Raw genomic sequence first — 15,395 nt, 5'->3', positions numbered from 1 at the left:
TTAATTTTAGCTTAATCCTTCTCTAACTAGGCAAATAAAACAAAAAGCCCACCCTGCATTAAAATAGCACAAGAGTTTTGACTAAATTCCACTCTAGTTAAATGACACCTTTTCAGTGTTAAAGGTCTTTCAAGTGATGACCAAAAAAAATTGCAAATTTGTAGAATTGAGTGACCTGTTTTTTTTCATCTGAACTTTTACTGGTTTGTTACAAAATACCACAGTTAAACTTGGTTCCGGAGGGGTATCTTGCATTTCAGAAACCACAACTTTGGAAGAAGTTTTATTCCAGGTATGAACTCTGGAGGCAGAAGCAATATTTAATTTAAATAAAGAGCAGCCACATAGTCATTTAGAGAAGTTTAATGTTTCTTTGTAAGAAAATTCATCTGCATAATCATCTCTTGAGTGCCATAGGGTGCTGCAGGAGTGCCCATTTTCTGTTAAAAGGAGCTGGTCGATTCTGTGGTAGACCTGCTGTGATCACTAGTTCTTTCCTACCCATGTAGTGAAGGAAGGCAATCAGACCTTTCTTCCTGGCTCCTTAATATGCCAAGTTTTTAATGACGCAGTTTTCTTCTCTGTTTTGTTTTTCTTGTTTTGCTCTCCCAGTTAGCTAGCAGGGATGAGAGAGCAAGGACATCAAGCTCCCCTTCATGAGGACTGCTGGAAATCTGTTCTACACTGGGAGCAGCACCATCTGCTGGAAAACCTCATCTTAGATCCAAAATACTCCATAGCAGGAGGCACCGCTTCAGGGCTAATACAGGATTAAATAATAGCAGAACTTCTGTTTTATTACCATGAAAGAACAATGAACTATGACGTAAAGAGTTTTTCTTTAGTGCAGTCAGGTTTCTGTTTAAATATGTTTTATTTTAAAGATGATGCTGTACTTAGGCAAATATAGAGCTAAGGGAATACAGGGAACTTGGCCTTTTTAGGAATAGGAGGAGTGTGTCTTCAAACACAGGGGCAGCAATTCACAGCTCTCAGCCACATTACATTTATTTATACTTGAACCAAGTAAAATATATGTATTTTTTGAACTTATTATTTTTAGGAAGAAGCTCTCTGTCTTGTAATTTTCAGACTTGCTCCTTTTAGATATAACTTGTGTTTGCTTTTTACATTCCTGCACCCTTTATAGGTGCCCATAGACAAATTGTGGGCACAAAGGCACATGCTGAGGTAGCTAATCTTTTGACAGTCATTTGCAAACTAGTGAGTGAGCCAAGAAATGCAAATATTTGTGGCTACAGTATGCTTGCAGCTGTACAGTGTGGTTTCAGATGGGAAGCAGGAGTTTTTTACATAACTACGTCTTTGAATCTACAGATCAAACCAGAGTGTGACCTTGTTTATACCTGAAGTTTAAAATACCACCACAAATCACTCTGCAGTGATTTTGCCACATTTCCAGGAAGAGTTTTTAAACATACTGTTGTTAAACTTTGTGTTGTGAATGGCAAGATAAGAAAGTGCAGGAAAACAGACTTAAAAGGTATTGCCTTATTTGAGGATGAAACATCCTTGTGGCAGTGGGAGTGTCTAGCTGTGTAATTGAAATACTGAAGCTGGGAGTGTGGGTCTAGTTACCAGCACTTTCAAGACAAGTCTTACTGCCCTCAGCTTCTCCTTGCCTCTTGCCACGTACTCTTTCTGCCTCCATCCATTTCCTGTATTTTTCTCCTTGTGAACGCTGCCTCCTGCATGCCACACTTTTAGTGCAATAATTTCTTAATGGGCACGTCTCTGTATGGGGAAACCTGGTATCCTGTGCTCACCCCACCTTGCAGTCTGTGCATGGTCACAAGGTCAGCTTTGCTTTAGCCAGTACTGTGGGAAGGTTGCAGAACTCAGAGGGCTGTTCAGTCTGTGAAGTGCAGTGAGATTTGCTTTTTCAGTGCTGGCAAAATTCTTTTAAGGCCCTGGCAAGGGAAATCAGATTCCAGATCATGCAAAGACATCTTGAAGCTCATGAAACAGCCAGGTGTTCTGGGACTTGTCTTATTCCACTTCTAGTCAGAAGACACTTGCTCTGTGTTACCTTATCTGAAAGTAAAAAAGGAAAGGTAGTAGACACAGGATGAACTTGATCCACAACTGCCTCTCACCTGAGAGAACTGGTGTGATTGCTTTCCCCGACCTGAGACACCCTGTGTGAGGTCCCTCTCTGACCATGGAGGACATGGCTGGGTTTCTCTTTTCCCATCCAGGAATCTCAACGTAATGCTCATGTGGTAGCATGGATTAGAGGGTGAGGAGGTGTGATATTCTTTTCTTCCCTCCTTCCCTTTTTTCCATCTCCTGTTTCCTCCCTTACTCCCACCAAACCATCATAGGATAAGTGTACCATACACGTGGGTGGCAGGAGAAGACGTGCACAGAGTATTCACACTACCTTTCTCCTGACTTACTGAAACTTAATGGCCCTAGGTGATCTTTGGGCTGCTGGTACAAACCTGGGAGACAGTGACATTGGGAGATTCTTTCCAATTCTGCCACTAACCTTTCTGCTTTACCTCTTCCTGCTTCCTACCACCCTATCTGTAGGATGGGGTGTATGGCATACTTCTCTGTGGCTAAGCTCTGCTCCTTGCCAAAACCCCACCAACTAACCCAAAAATCCTTTGAGATTTTTAACTGAAACACTTTGCATAGGAATGAAATATCAGCTGCTGAGGAAAATAGTAGTGATGGTAGCTCTTTCTGTGAAATGCGTGAGGTGTGTTCCTGAAATGTGACCTCTCCCAGGACTAGTTTCCCCTGTTTCATTAATTCTGTCATGCTAACGCTGCATTTCTCAGGGCAGTCAGAGAGGTGGTTTGATTGCTCATCATCTTTTTTTCTGTTAGAGGGCAACTTCATATAGAAGCTTACACATGTATTATCCAAACATAACCTCCCTGTATAGAGTCCCTCCCCTCCGTGCCCAACTGTTGTTCTGCCACTCTGATCTCCACATCTTCCTCCTCTAAAGGAGAGTGCCTGCCAGGCTAAAGGGTTTTGAAATGTTCTTATATAAACCACTGATTTTCTACTTCAGGAGAATTTTAATTATCCTTCATCTCTGTGAGCATTTTACAGTGGGTTTAGTCTGTCGCAACAAACAGGAGATGATTAGGATTTACCAGCCAAGAATATACCTGCCTGGGAGTTCAAGAATCCAGTTTGTCTCCTGCACAAACCACTGCTTCCAGAGGCTGCAGGCAGAATGCCTAATTCATTAGAGGGCTTCAGATATCAATCTCTGAGTCAAAGTAAATGGAAACTGACATAATTATAAGAAATTACCCTCTTCTGGTAGGTACATATATTCCACAGCAACACTGTGTGATTAATCCAAACTACCTGCTGAATGTTTTAAAATGGAAAACTGACATTTTACAAAATCTATATTCTAATTCTTTTGGAACTGTAATTGAGCTTACATATTCAGAGGAGGAAAATGCCTCAGTCACATAAAGTATTTTACAAGTGTCTTTTGTCTCTGGTCTTCCTGCTCTCTCTTGCTGCATCTGATAGAAAACTCATTTTTTGAGGAACAAACTTTCTTTTGTGGTTTTTAAGGAGGAAAATAAGAGTTGAAACTTGTGGCATGCTGGAATGAAACTCAGTTACAATAGATAAAAAATCTGAGTGTAAGAAATTACAGGAGAAATGCATGACAGTTATGTAATTATCTCCATTCTTGAGTAGTGTTTATATCAAAGGGATTTCACCATTGCATATGGGGTTCCAGCAGTGCAAATACATACACACACGCACATATAGTTGCATAAGTGGTTATATTCTTGACCAAGATTTTCCCCAGTGCATGTATATCTATGTTGCATATTTAATTAGTTAATATAGGTAGATACTCTATGCACCTTTCTGAGCCCTGGTGACCCTACCAACTGGGAATGTGACTGAGAGAACTAATTGTTGATGACTTGTTTCTGTTTCAGTTGTGTCTGAGGATGCATTAAGTTTCTCTAGGAACTGAGGGGCACATTGCAGTTTTTTTGGGGCAGATAACCCAATGTCCAAAAGCCTGATGTGGGAAGGGGAGCTCACTATGGTTTTATTGGTAGTGCTGGGATACAGAGCTCTGTCACTTCCACAGTTTAATGGAGAGCACAGTGTCTGCTCAGGATTATATGGATATCAGTCTGGGAAATAACTCTCTCAAGTGCCTTAGCTGGCCAGACTTAGGAGTGCATGCCTGACATGAAGTGAGTGAGTTCATGAACTGAGTGATTTCCTGTGGTTTTCTGCATGTTGGAGCTATATGAGGGAAGAGACTGGGAATAAATGTCTTTTGAAGTTGTGCACAGAAAGATCAGTGCACTTGTGTGCTTCTGGATAACGATGAGAGAGGGAAGAAGCTTGAACATCTCCTTCAGCCCTCCTTGGACTTCTATGCTGTGTGACAAAGCTGCCATCCTATGGCAGGTACTGCTGCAGACACTGCACACCTTAGTACTCAGATCTGCGTGTCTGGTGCTGTTGGCCCTCATTGTTAAGATTTATGCAAAAGCTCACAGAACAAACCAAAGCTTGATAATTTGTAGCACTGAATGTAGGTTTTTTTCCTCCCATATTAAATAACTAATAATAAAAAACCCCCAATCTTCTTAAGCATTTTAAACCTTATTCCAAACCTCACACTCACAGATGTGTGTGAGATGAACCTGGGCAGGTAATGCCTGACTGGTTTCCCTGTTTTCTCCCACCAGAGCTGGACAGCGTGGAGGAACTGGAGAAGAAGCGCATCTGCAGGATCGTCACAAAGGATTTCCCCCAGTACTTTGCAGTGGTTTCACGAATCAAGCAGGAGAGTAACCAAATTGGCCCGGAGGGGGGGGTGCTGAGCAGCACGACGGTGCCACGTGTCCAGGCGTCCTTCCCCGAGGGTGCTCTCACCAAAAGGATCCGTGTGGGGCTCCAGGTAAAGCTGCCCTGGTGTTTGTATCTGCAGCATTTATAAGCACATCGTTGGTCTCAATGCACAAGACTTGCAGCTGGGAACCCTGCAGCTCCTTGGGAGTGGGTTGTGACATAGGTCCTATTCACACCTGATACCTGAATGGGCATGTGTCTGCCTGGGCACACTTGTGTCCCCCAGGTGCAGGTGAAGCACAGTCCTCCCCTCTGTGGCGAAAGCCCAGCTCCCCTTTTATCAACTCCTCAGCACCCAGAGAATGGAGAGAAAAGCAAAGACCTGCAGCCACTGCCGCCTCAGTGCTGTTATCTGCCATCTCCTGTTGGCTGCCAGCAGCTCTGAGCTGCACAACCACTGTGCAGTCCCAGTCTCCTGTGGCAAAGCAGCAACTTGTGAATGTTGTCACTGGGCTGCCCTTTGCCACAGGAATGTGTTTGGTAAGGATTTCATGCAGCTGTTTGCCAGCTGTTACTGGGTCAAAAACCTCCCATATACATCTGCTGTATCTTAGGACATTCACCATTGGTGTTTCTAGCAAAGGATGAAATCCAGGAAGAGCAAATAGCCTTAAACTCTCCTTAGAAAAACTGCACAGAAAGTGGAGAAATATTCCATAAGAATAGGAGACATCTTTTTCTTTGAGTTGTGTTACTTGTCACTTAAAATTAACTTAATAATCTGCAAGTCTGATGGGTTCGTGAAATAGAGATGCTGGTTGGATTCCAGTGCTTGGAATTCGCACTGAAACATTTCTTTTAATGGTATTTCACATCTAAATATTATTAGTCTTGAGAAAATGGAAGTTCTGCTCTTATGATTATGCAGCTGTCTTTCCGGAGCTCCCTGGTGTGAAGGAAGCATGACAGCTCTGTATGCAGGGTGTGACTGCTGAGACTGCAGTGTGCCTACACATTCTCTGTGTATCAGTACACTGTGCAGTTCAAATAATAGCAAGTGATGGGTCAGACTGATTGAAACAGACTTGGAAGTTAAATTAAAAAAAAAAAAAAAAGGCAGAGGGATGCAAACCCCCATTTCCATGTCTGTCACTTTTGGGTGTAGAAAATGGGAAATTTGCTTATAGATCTTCTATAGCTTAATGCACTTCATTATGAATTTGACCCAAACAAGTATTTATTTTCTAATAATCTGTAGTGGAAAAGCACAGGAAGGACTGAGTACAGAGGTGAGTCAGAGTGCAGTGTTCCTCAAGAGCATGAATTAGTTTGGCAGAGTTAGTTCGTCACCTCCAGGAAACAGTGTCTCGTCCTCACTTCTGAAGTGCAGAAATAGACTTCTTTTTGCCTTTTGAAATTGTAGTTAGTGTCACTCATCACTGTAAATTAAAAACAAAACCAAACATGTTCTGAAAAACTCTAAGCAAATACTGCAGGGAACCTTCTGAGATTTATAGTTTGACTGTACAAGTTAGTGACTAGGAAATAAAAAGTAAGTTGTTGAAAAAAATACTAGGCATGAATTATACTAATAATCACCCTTGAGAGTTATTGGAGAAGGCTTTCTGGGGAAAAAAAAGGAAATAAAATTCTACAGAAAATACAAGGAAAGTAGAATTATCTTTTAGAAAATATTTCTGCATGCTTATAACCATGCTCTAGTTTAAATACGTTCCTCATGTTGACAGGCTCAACCAGTTCCAGAAGAGATTGTCAAAAAAATCCTTGGAAACAAAGCAACTTTCAGTCCCATTGTCACTGTGGAACCAAGAAGAAGAAAATTTCATAAGCCAATAACCATGACAATTCCTGTGCCGCCTCCGTCAGGAGAAGGTGTAACCAATGGGTACAAAGGAGACACAACGCCCAGCCTTCGACTTCTATGTAGCATTACAGGTTAGAGAAAATCCTGCTCTTTGCAAAGGTTTCTGTGACAGCAACATCTCTGCACTCACTGTCACAACTTGTGACAGTACCAGTAAGGGTACATTGGTGTTCTGGTCCAGTGGAGTTCAGATCAGCTCTCCCGAACAAAGCCAACTGAAGGCATTTCAAAGGCTCCCACTGATTCGCTGAGCTTTGTATCTGGTTTCATGCCATTGTAAAAGAACTCTCCCAACAGATATTAAATGCTAATTTTATATTTAACCAGTATGAAGAATTTCGTTCCTTGCTATTGAATGTGGTTGTCACTAAAACTAGTTTGCAGAAATAATTCTGTCCTAGCTGATATCAAGGGGGGTTTGCTGTTGACTTGTAGGTTTGCTCTTTGCTTACATCAGCATCGGTTTTGGTGTGTAACGTGTGGTGTCATATAGAACATGTAGCTCCAACTGTTGGTAAACATTAATGTGTAGGTTCTCTTTTTATGTATGAAGATAGAGATATTCTTACATGGTCTGTATGTGCTTAGTGTTTGAAAGGAAATCTCCGCGGTTTATATTTGCACAGGAGGCACTTCACCTGCGCAGTGGGAGGACATCACGGGCACCACTCCGCTGACGTTTTCAAATGACTGTGTCTCCTTCACAACCAATGTTTCAGCCAGGTATGGGAGCAGAGCTTGCCAAGTGCACCTGGGGAGTAGCTTCCCTTGATTAACAATGGGCATGGTTGTGGGGTTGTGTTTTGGCTTTCTCTAAGTCTTTTGCAAGACTGATGAAGCGGTAATGGACCAGATGCCGCTTTGTCACTACATATCAGCATCCCACACGTCCAGGGCTGCACATGAAGCTTTGTCCTGGCCTTTTCTGCTGTGGTGATATCTCCTGGCAGTCACACATGCTGTTTCTCTGAAGGCTGCCATGCCACACTGGACTTTGTGTTTTTTCTGCAAATGGCAAGAGAAAGAGAAAGCTTAAAGTGCTCATTCCATAAAAAAACAATTTGGGAGGATTCATAAAAATGTATTTGTTTAAAAATGTAAAGACATTCAATTTCTGGTGCTGGGCTTTTAGTTGAAAATTATGTTAAGTTGCTTTCCAAAAATATCATTTGCAAAAAAATGATGGCTTGAAATTAATTTTGATGAACTTAGTGTACTTACTTGCTGATTGGAGGCATTCAACAATATCTGTAGAAATCATACATCCTAGAGGAGAAAATGCATGGTATAGCACGTAGAGAGTTTATCATTCAGTAAATAATATTTGCAACTATAAAAACCTTTATAAAAAGAGAGAAATTTGCTGGAAGAACCAAATAGATCGGGGCTGAAATATTGTGGAAAAGACTGATACAAAATATAAACTAAAATAATTATAATTTATATCACATTTGTCTTCCAACTTTTAATCATAAGATGAGAAAATAACAATATAACACCTGTCTCTAGGAAACTTCACCATGGGCATATTTGGTTCAACCTAAATGGGAGATGTGATTTTGCTGTATGTATGTGTTATAAAGGAGTTTGTTTTAGCAAATCAAATGTACAGTGCAGCAGCAGCACATTTCAATATACACAATGTGTGGTCACAAGAAATACAATTTCCCTGCTTTGGCTTCAAATGATTAAAACTACACTGCAAGTAGAAGGAAAATTGCAGCTTTATGAAGTCTGGAAGGACAATACACATGCAGAATGACCAAGGATACACAACATGGTTTCTCTTTAAAGGCTTAAGCAATGTTTGAGTAATACGGAAAGTTGATTTAATGGTTCACTTTTTCCCACTCAGATTTTGGCTCGCAGACTGCCACCAAGTACTAGAGACTGTTGGGCTGGCAACACAGCTTTATAGAGAATTAATATGCGTTCCTTATATGGCAAAGTTTGTGATATTTGCCAAAATGAATGACCCTGTGGAATCCAATTTGCGTTGCTTCTGCATGACCGATGACAAAGTGGACAAAACTCTGGAGCAACAAGAGAACTTCGAAGAAGTTGCAAGAAGCAAAGACATTGAGGTACGTTTCTTGCAGCTGGCTTCCTCTTTGTAGGTGGACAGTGTGTTTTCCGAGTAGCAGCAGGTCCTGCAAAAGCCACTATAAGCCAGGTTAAGTTAAATAAAGGTTCACACCAAGGCTGTGTCAAAAAACTTCTGGAAAGGAGGACAAAAAAGGTCAAGATGGAGGGAGGAGCATGAGGACCTGTCTCCAAATGTCTCCCCAGTGCAGTCTGCAGTGGATTTTGTACTCGCTGCTGTCAAGTAACCCTGGTTGGGCTTTGCAGACAGCTGATCTGGAATTCCTTCTCATTGGCCCCGCAGACACACAGTCATGAGTAGGGCTGGTTTGTGGTGAATATGTAGTTACCATTGTTTCTTGAAGAAATCTACACATTTTTACTCCAGAAAAGCCAGTCACGTAGCTCATGTTTTCCCAAACTGCACTCAAAATACCTCACCATAATGCACAGTGGTTTTCTGATTTGTTGTTGAATTTAATCTGAGTGGGGACTTGTGTTAAACTCAGGAACTGTGTTGGGGGAAATCGTGATACACTTATGTGCATGGATCTACTATGAAAAGAGGTTTCATTAGCTTCTATTTCTTGCTTTGATAGGTTCTGGAAGGAAAACCTATTTACGTTGATTGCTATGGAAATCTGGCCCCTTTGACTAAAGGAGGACAGCAGCTTGTTTTTAATTTTTATGCTTTCAAAGAAAATAGACTGCCATTCTCTATCAAGGTAAAAGCAGAACAAAGCAAATGATCCTGCTGAGTTCTTCCCTCCTACCTCTCCCTCCCTTTTTTCAGCCCTGTAGGACTAACTTGCCCCAAGAATGTAAGTGTAATTGTTTAATATATGAATAACATGGAGAGGGTGCTTTACTTGAAGCCACAAAAGAGCTGCTGGCAGATCTGGGAACAGAATACCCATGATATGGATTCACAGCCTTTTACTAAAGCCATATCTCAAATTAGACCTCCAGCATATTTATTGCCAGTAGATCACAATTTCCTAGGGACTAAGCAAAGGAGTTGCATTCAATAACATACTGTAATACAGAACAGCCTTCAAAAAGTGTGCACTGACTGTTCATGTCTAAATTGCCATGAATGGACACTCACTTTTCCTTAGCCTTGTCATAGCTGCTGTGCTGAAGAAGTTTTTAAGCATTTTGGTTAACACAAGTGGCAGAAAAAAATGGTGAGCAGAAAATGTCTGTCAGTAATATGCCACTATGAAACTGTCTAGATGGACACAGTCAACAACCTCTCTTGCATGGATTGCTCGTCAGAGAGCTTTAGGCTGATGCAACCCTTTCATGGTGACACCTTTTCTCCTTCAGCACGTCTGACTGAGCTCCAGCTCAGTATCATTGGTCCTTACACACTAGATAGCTTCCTGTGGAGAGAAACCTCCTCTAGGAATCTGAATTACTACATATTACTATACTGTATTCAAATTTCTTTTCTAGGTAAGAGACACCAGCCAGGAACCCTGTGGTCGATTATCATTTTTGAAAGAACCAAAGACTACAAAAGGACTGCCACAAACAGCTGTTTGCAACTTGAATATCACTCTGCCAGCACACAAAAAGGTATTTGTTGGGAAAAGTAAATATTTTCCTTATTGGTTGGGTTGGATTTATTTCTGTTCCTTTTAGTTTTTGTCTATTTTTTTTTCTTTTCCTGCTAGTGATAAAGAAACCCTGTGAGTTTTCAGTAATGAGAATGCTTTGGAATATGATAAAGGCTTTTAAAATTTCTGTTTTATTGGTTTCTTGTATGTAGAACGCTTTTAAAGTCTCTTGTTACTGTGGTGTCAAGTTCCTATAATTTTTACAATTTTGTTTACAGCTCATGCTTCAGCCTGCAAGTCATAGATTTATGCTTTCAGTAATGTCACGTGTTTATTTGCATTGGATGTAAGATTTTTTTTTTCTTTTCTGTTGACGTTTTGGATTTGCTTTGCCTTATAAATCAGCTTGCATTTTGTGCTCCCAATTTGGTCCTTTTCATATCCTGATATTCTTTTCCCTGCTGTCCATTATAATATTCCTTGTCTCTGCAATGCATCTTGGGACCAAAAGGAAACAGAGTCAGATCAAGATGATGAGGTAATATAAACACTGTCTTCTGTCTTTATTTCCTTCAGATTTAGTGAAGAAAAATAATACGTTACAGAAAAAAAAACCCCAAAAATATTTTCAACCTGTGGCATTGAAATGATACCTACAGAATAACTGTATCCTCAACATCTGATATTCTGTTGCAAAACAGTATAAATGCACAAATGTGGAAAAACATGATTATATATTACGAAATTAAATGAAACATTGAATAATAGCTGTCTAAAATTTAACTCATGAAAAATTATATTAAATATCAGACCAAGTCCATTTTTGTCAAAATCAAGAAGAGTTTAGTGGATAAGATTTTACCTCTAGGAGTAACAATGACCATACTTTGACTTGTATTTCTGAGAAGGAAAAATGTGTTGCCGAGGCCACAATAGTGGCCTTGTAATATTTTACCTCCGTAACTAAACCGGATTCTTTCAAAAAAGCAAAGCAGCCAAGAAGAATTTCTAAATATTGTGTTCAAATCTATTTTCAAATGAACCTCAGACATTTGCAGCTTAAAACTCCATTATTTGATGGAAACTGCAATATTAGGTTGTCAGGAAGTTGAATGGGTCTTACTCATTAGAGGTAGTAGCTGAGATCATCTTATAAAAGAAACTACATAGATGTTTCCCATTCACCTAGCAACAATTTTTTTTTCCTCTTCTTGGTGGCAAATAAATAGCAGTTGTCACCTGCTGATCAGAATAATTAAAAAAAAATTACCAACAAACAAACAAAAAAACAACCAAGCAAAAACATTCTTTACCTGTTAAAAAATAATAATAGCAACCACATCACTTTAACTCCACAGAATTTGTTCCCAGTGAGCTACTATATAGCTATAATAATAGTTTCCTTTCTAAAAAAAAAACGTATTTTTAGCCACATATTCAAGTGGGTTGATCTCTGGAGGACCATTAATACTTAAGACATCACACTAGCAACCATGCCACTGAATGCAGCAACTTATGATGCAGTTTATCAGTTAATAGTAGTCTGCTTTCTAATCCACATCTTTACATTTTGTGCATATTAAAAAATCCCCTCCCATGCCTTTTTTTGTCCTTAATGTATTCACTTTAAAGCCAGTGTACATTGTGGTGTATGTGCTTTTGGGACAAATTAATCTGGGGCGAAATATGCAATCGGTCTAAGTTGTACTCTGATGAATGTTTTATGTCTGTACCTGCAGTCTTTTCTGTTGATCTCCTGTTTCTAGCCAAAGGTGGTTTATTTTACAGAGAATGAATAATATCACACCATTTCTAGTAGTGTGAAGCAGTTTATTAAGCAATAATGGGATAATATAGCACTGATATACTTGATGGCGGCATCATGAGCTGCATCTGCTATCTAAGCTCTTCTGCCTCATTAGCAGAGATGATGTGAGCAGGAATGAACCCCTGGGCTCACTCTTAGGGTTCCAGTCCCTTCCCTGCTTGCTCCAGAAGGGTAGTCATTCACAGCAGGTCTCCTCCACCTCCAGCAGCCACGCTCCCTGCTCCGCCGTGCCTGACGCTCATCACATGGCACACGGGAATAGAGACCGGCTCTGTCCCTTCCCTGTCAGCTTGCCCAAATTTGGCTTCAGTGTACCATCCTGAAGCTGAATGGAAGCATCCATTCTCCCCTGCGGGGTTGTGGCAGCCCATCCTGCTGAGGTTTGAGGATTGTTCTGTTCAAACAGGGGGTAGAATGCTGAAGGCACTGAGCAGGGCTATGTTTTGTTGCAGACGGAGAAAGCTGACCGGCGCCAGAACTTCGTCTCCCTTGCTTTACGTAAGCGCTACAGCTATCTGACTGAGCCTGGAATGAGTGAGTTGCTCTTACCAATGTACTAAACCATATATATATGTGATTTTTCATGAGAAGAGACATTTTTTCTATAAACGTTGTATTTGGTGTCACTCTGGGGGAAAAAAAAAACAGAGAAAAAGAAAAGGAAAAAAAAAAACTATCTAAACCCAAACTCTTGGATGGTCTGTGAACTCCTGTGTTGTGAGAGCTTGAAGAATCCTGACTGGCAAAATATGTGTGTTAGTTAAGTAAAAATACAACAGTGTTTAAAAATGCCATGTAGCTCCAGAGTGGGAGGATTGCAGATTGCTTTCAAAAAGAGTCTGTTCCTCTTCCTTTTGAAACATTGAAGAGAGGTGCTATAGAAGGAAATGTTACACAAAAGTTCAGCAAGGCTGGAGAAAGCCATTCAGATAAGCACTTAAATGTTTAGATGCTTAGCCAAAATAGACTCTCTCATATTTTATATTTTCCCTCTTCTTTCTCCTCCCCTTCCCTTTTTCCTCTGTTCCCTGCAGATGCTTTTTATTCCCTGGCACCACACATTGCTTCCTCTTAAACTTTATGTTCCCCTTGACCAGACCTGTGGCATTCCTTTCCTTCCTGGTTAAATACAATAATGTATTTGGCTTAGCTTTTCTTCCCTCACCTCTCCTGTCTGAGGTTGACTGCTATTGTTCCCCATTTCCAGGCTTTTTCTTGCCTTTTTTTTTTTTTCACTTGTGACTTCTCAGTTGCTACCCTGCAACAGACCCTTTGATATAATTCCATAAAATCCATAGACAAACTTCATCAGGTCTTGGGAGTTCCCAGTGGATGGCTGCTGTTTATTTATCCTATAAGATCTGTGGCTTCTTTGGATCAGATGTGCTCCAGAATATATTACCCTTCTCAGGCCTGGAAGAAGACTTCAAGCATATAGCATCTGAAGAAGCTATCAGATCTGCTGAGACATCTTGATGGATTGTTAAGGTATTGTCACAGGCTTGATGGGAACTGAGAGACAAGGAAAATTAAGTTGCTTGAAAGGAGGTTGATGACTGTGTATATTGCTCCCAATAAATTTTTTAGCCCTCATGAGGAAAAAAAATGTCTTATTTATTCACCAAAGGTCCATTAAGTCTCATTTACAAAAAGTTGGTGAGAATAAACCTAAATCCACTTGAGCTGTACTCAAAAAAAAAGATGGATTGACGCAGTAGGAATTCTTGCACATTCTTTACCTATTCTGTCCCTTTTTGCAGTGGTTACTGCTTAAAGCAGTGAGGTACCTAAAGAGGTTATGAGATATGATTGTGTTTGCCAGGAAGGAGCACAAACTGATGGCTTGACCCTCAGCTGAGCACCACCTCCTGGGCACATGGAGTGTGTAGTTCACAACTCCACCTGCACCTGCTGGTGTGAGGGAAGGAGATGAGCGTGGAGGTGCAGCTCTTCCAGAGAGCACAGACTGCCCAGCATAGGGGGAGGACAGCTGCTGTGCCTGCTTTACACCACAGGGAGCTTGCTCCAGTGGCTGCATATGAGTGATGAACTTCTAGATATTTACAGGGAATTCAATGGCACAGCTCCAGCAGTTTTGGTAGCAGCAGGGATTGTTCTTTTTGCTCACACAAGCGTGTGTGTGTGTATGTGTGTGTGTATGCATGTGCACGCAGACAGAGTTTTTAGCTCTGCACCCCTGCCAGTGTGAAGCACATTCCACTTGCTTCCTTGTCTTTATCTCTGCTCAGGCAAAGGGCACAAAGGGCCTAACAGAAGGGGAATGCTGCAATAGGCTAAACCTGCTGGGTCCTGAGTGTTTGCTTGGGGCTGAGGAGGAGCAAGTCTGAGCAGTGGCCACGTGTATGGGTAGACTCAGTGCTTTCCACTACCAACTGCAAGCAAGGAAGTGTGGCCTAATGCACAGAAGGTAGTAACTGACATCTGCTGTCTAATAAAATCCTGGATGCAGAGTGATGGAAACTGTTAAGGCCAAACGTGTCCAGTAGCCAAAAAAGGGCTGTTATATAAACCCACTCTTTAGAATATTATCCCACTCTAAAGTCTTGCATGGTTGGGGGAATTTCTTTACTACTTCAGAATAGTAAAATTGCCCTGTCCAGTTCATGGCTGCACACACAGGTAAATTACTCATTTTTTCTTTGTACTGGTTCTTCTCAACTGCAATAAGCAGCACAGAAAAAGCATCTTAAACACATCTGAATCTGTGATTTAACAGGAGAAGGAGGAGTTGGGAGGGCAACCTGTTTGTTTGCTTGACTCACTAGTCAGTCGAAATAGACTGACTTATCCCAGTGCAGTGGGGTCTCTGTAAAGACATTTACTAACACTAACTGCTGAACAAATTGTTAGTTCTTTTCAGAATCATTTTAAGGTCTGTTTCTTGGACTCAAGACTGTATGAACCTATGGTGAATGTTAGCAGCTGCTGCTAATTAATCTTTGTAATAAAGTCTAGCTCATTTAATGAAGTAGACTATGGTGGTTTTTTGGGGGAGGGAGTGGAAAGAAATATATTTGTACTTAAAAATAACTTAGCAAGGAAAAGTGAATGTTTCTTGACTTAGGCTGTGCCAGTCAGGTCTAGTACTCAAGCTCTCTTCAACCTTAACGTTCTAATACTGCGCTATCACCAGCCATCCACAGTACCTTCTGGGTTTTGATTGGCTTCTGTAGCACCAGCACATTTCTCC

The 15,395-nt window shown here is 40.9% G+C and overlaps 1 protein-coding gene across 7 annotated transcripts in view; it reads left to right on the top strand.

Annotated features, from left to right (window-relative positions):
• ANK3 (ankyrin 3) overlaps positions 1–15,395 on the top strand; it is a 209,230-nt gene that overhangs the window by 156,719 nt on the left and 37,116 nt on the right. For 5 of the 7 annotated variants that reach the window (XM_032695161.1, XM_032695158.1, XM_032695157.1 and 2 more), the window contains 8 exons: positions 4,725–4,936; positions 6,576–6,783; positions 7,339–7,435; positions 8,568–8,796; positions 9,394–9,519; positions 10,253–10,375; positions 10,868–10,894; positions 12,637–12,718. In XM_032695161.1, the coding sequence (XP_032551052.1) occupies positions 4,725–4,936; positions 6,576–6,783; positions 7,339–7,435; positions 8,568–8,796; positions 9,394–9,519; positions 10,253–10,375; positions 10,868–10,894; positions 12,637–12,718 (1,104 nt within the window). The remainder of the gene's footprint in view (positions 1–4,724; positions 4,937–6,575; positions 6,784–7,338; positions 7,436–8,567; positions 8,797–9,393; positions 9,520–10,252; positions 10,376–10,867; positions 10,895–12,636; positions 12,719–15,395) is intronic. The other 2 variants (XM_032695159.1, XM_032695160.1) reach the window with 1 other exon arrangement.

This window comes from Chiroxiphia lanceolata, chromosome 8 (genome assembly GCF_009829145.1).
Source record: "Chiroxiphia lanceolata isolate bChiLan1 chromosome 8, bChiLan1.pri, whole genome shotgun sequence".
Classification (NCBI taxonomy): Eukaryota; Metazoa; Chordata; class Aves; order Passeriformes; family Pipridae; genus Chiroxiphia; species Chiroxiphia lanceolata.
This window is presented reverse-complemented; position numbering and strand designations above follow the sequence as displayed.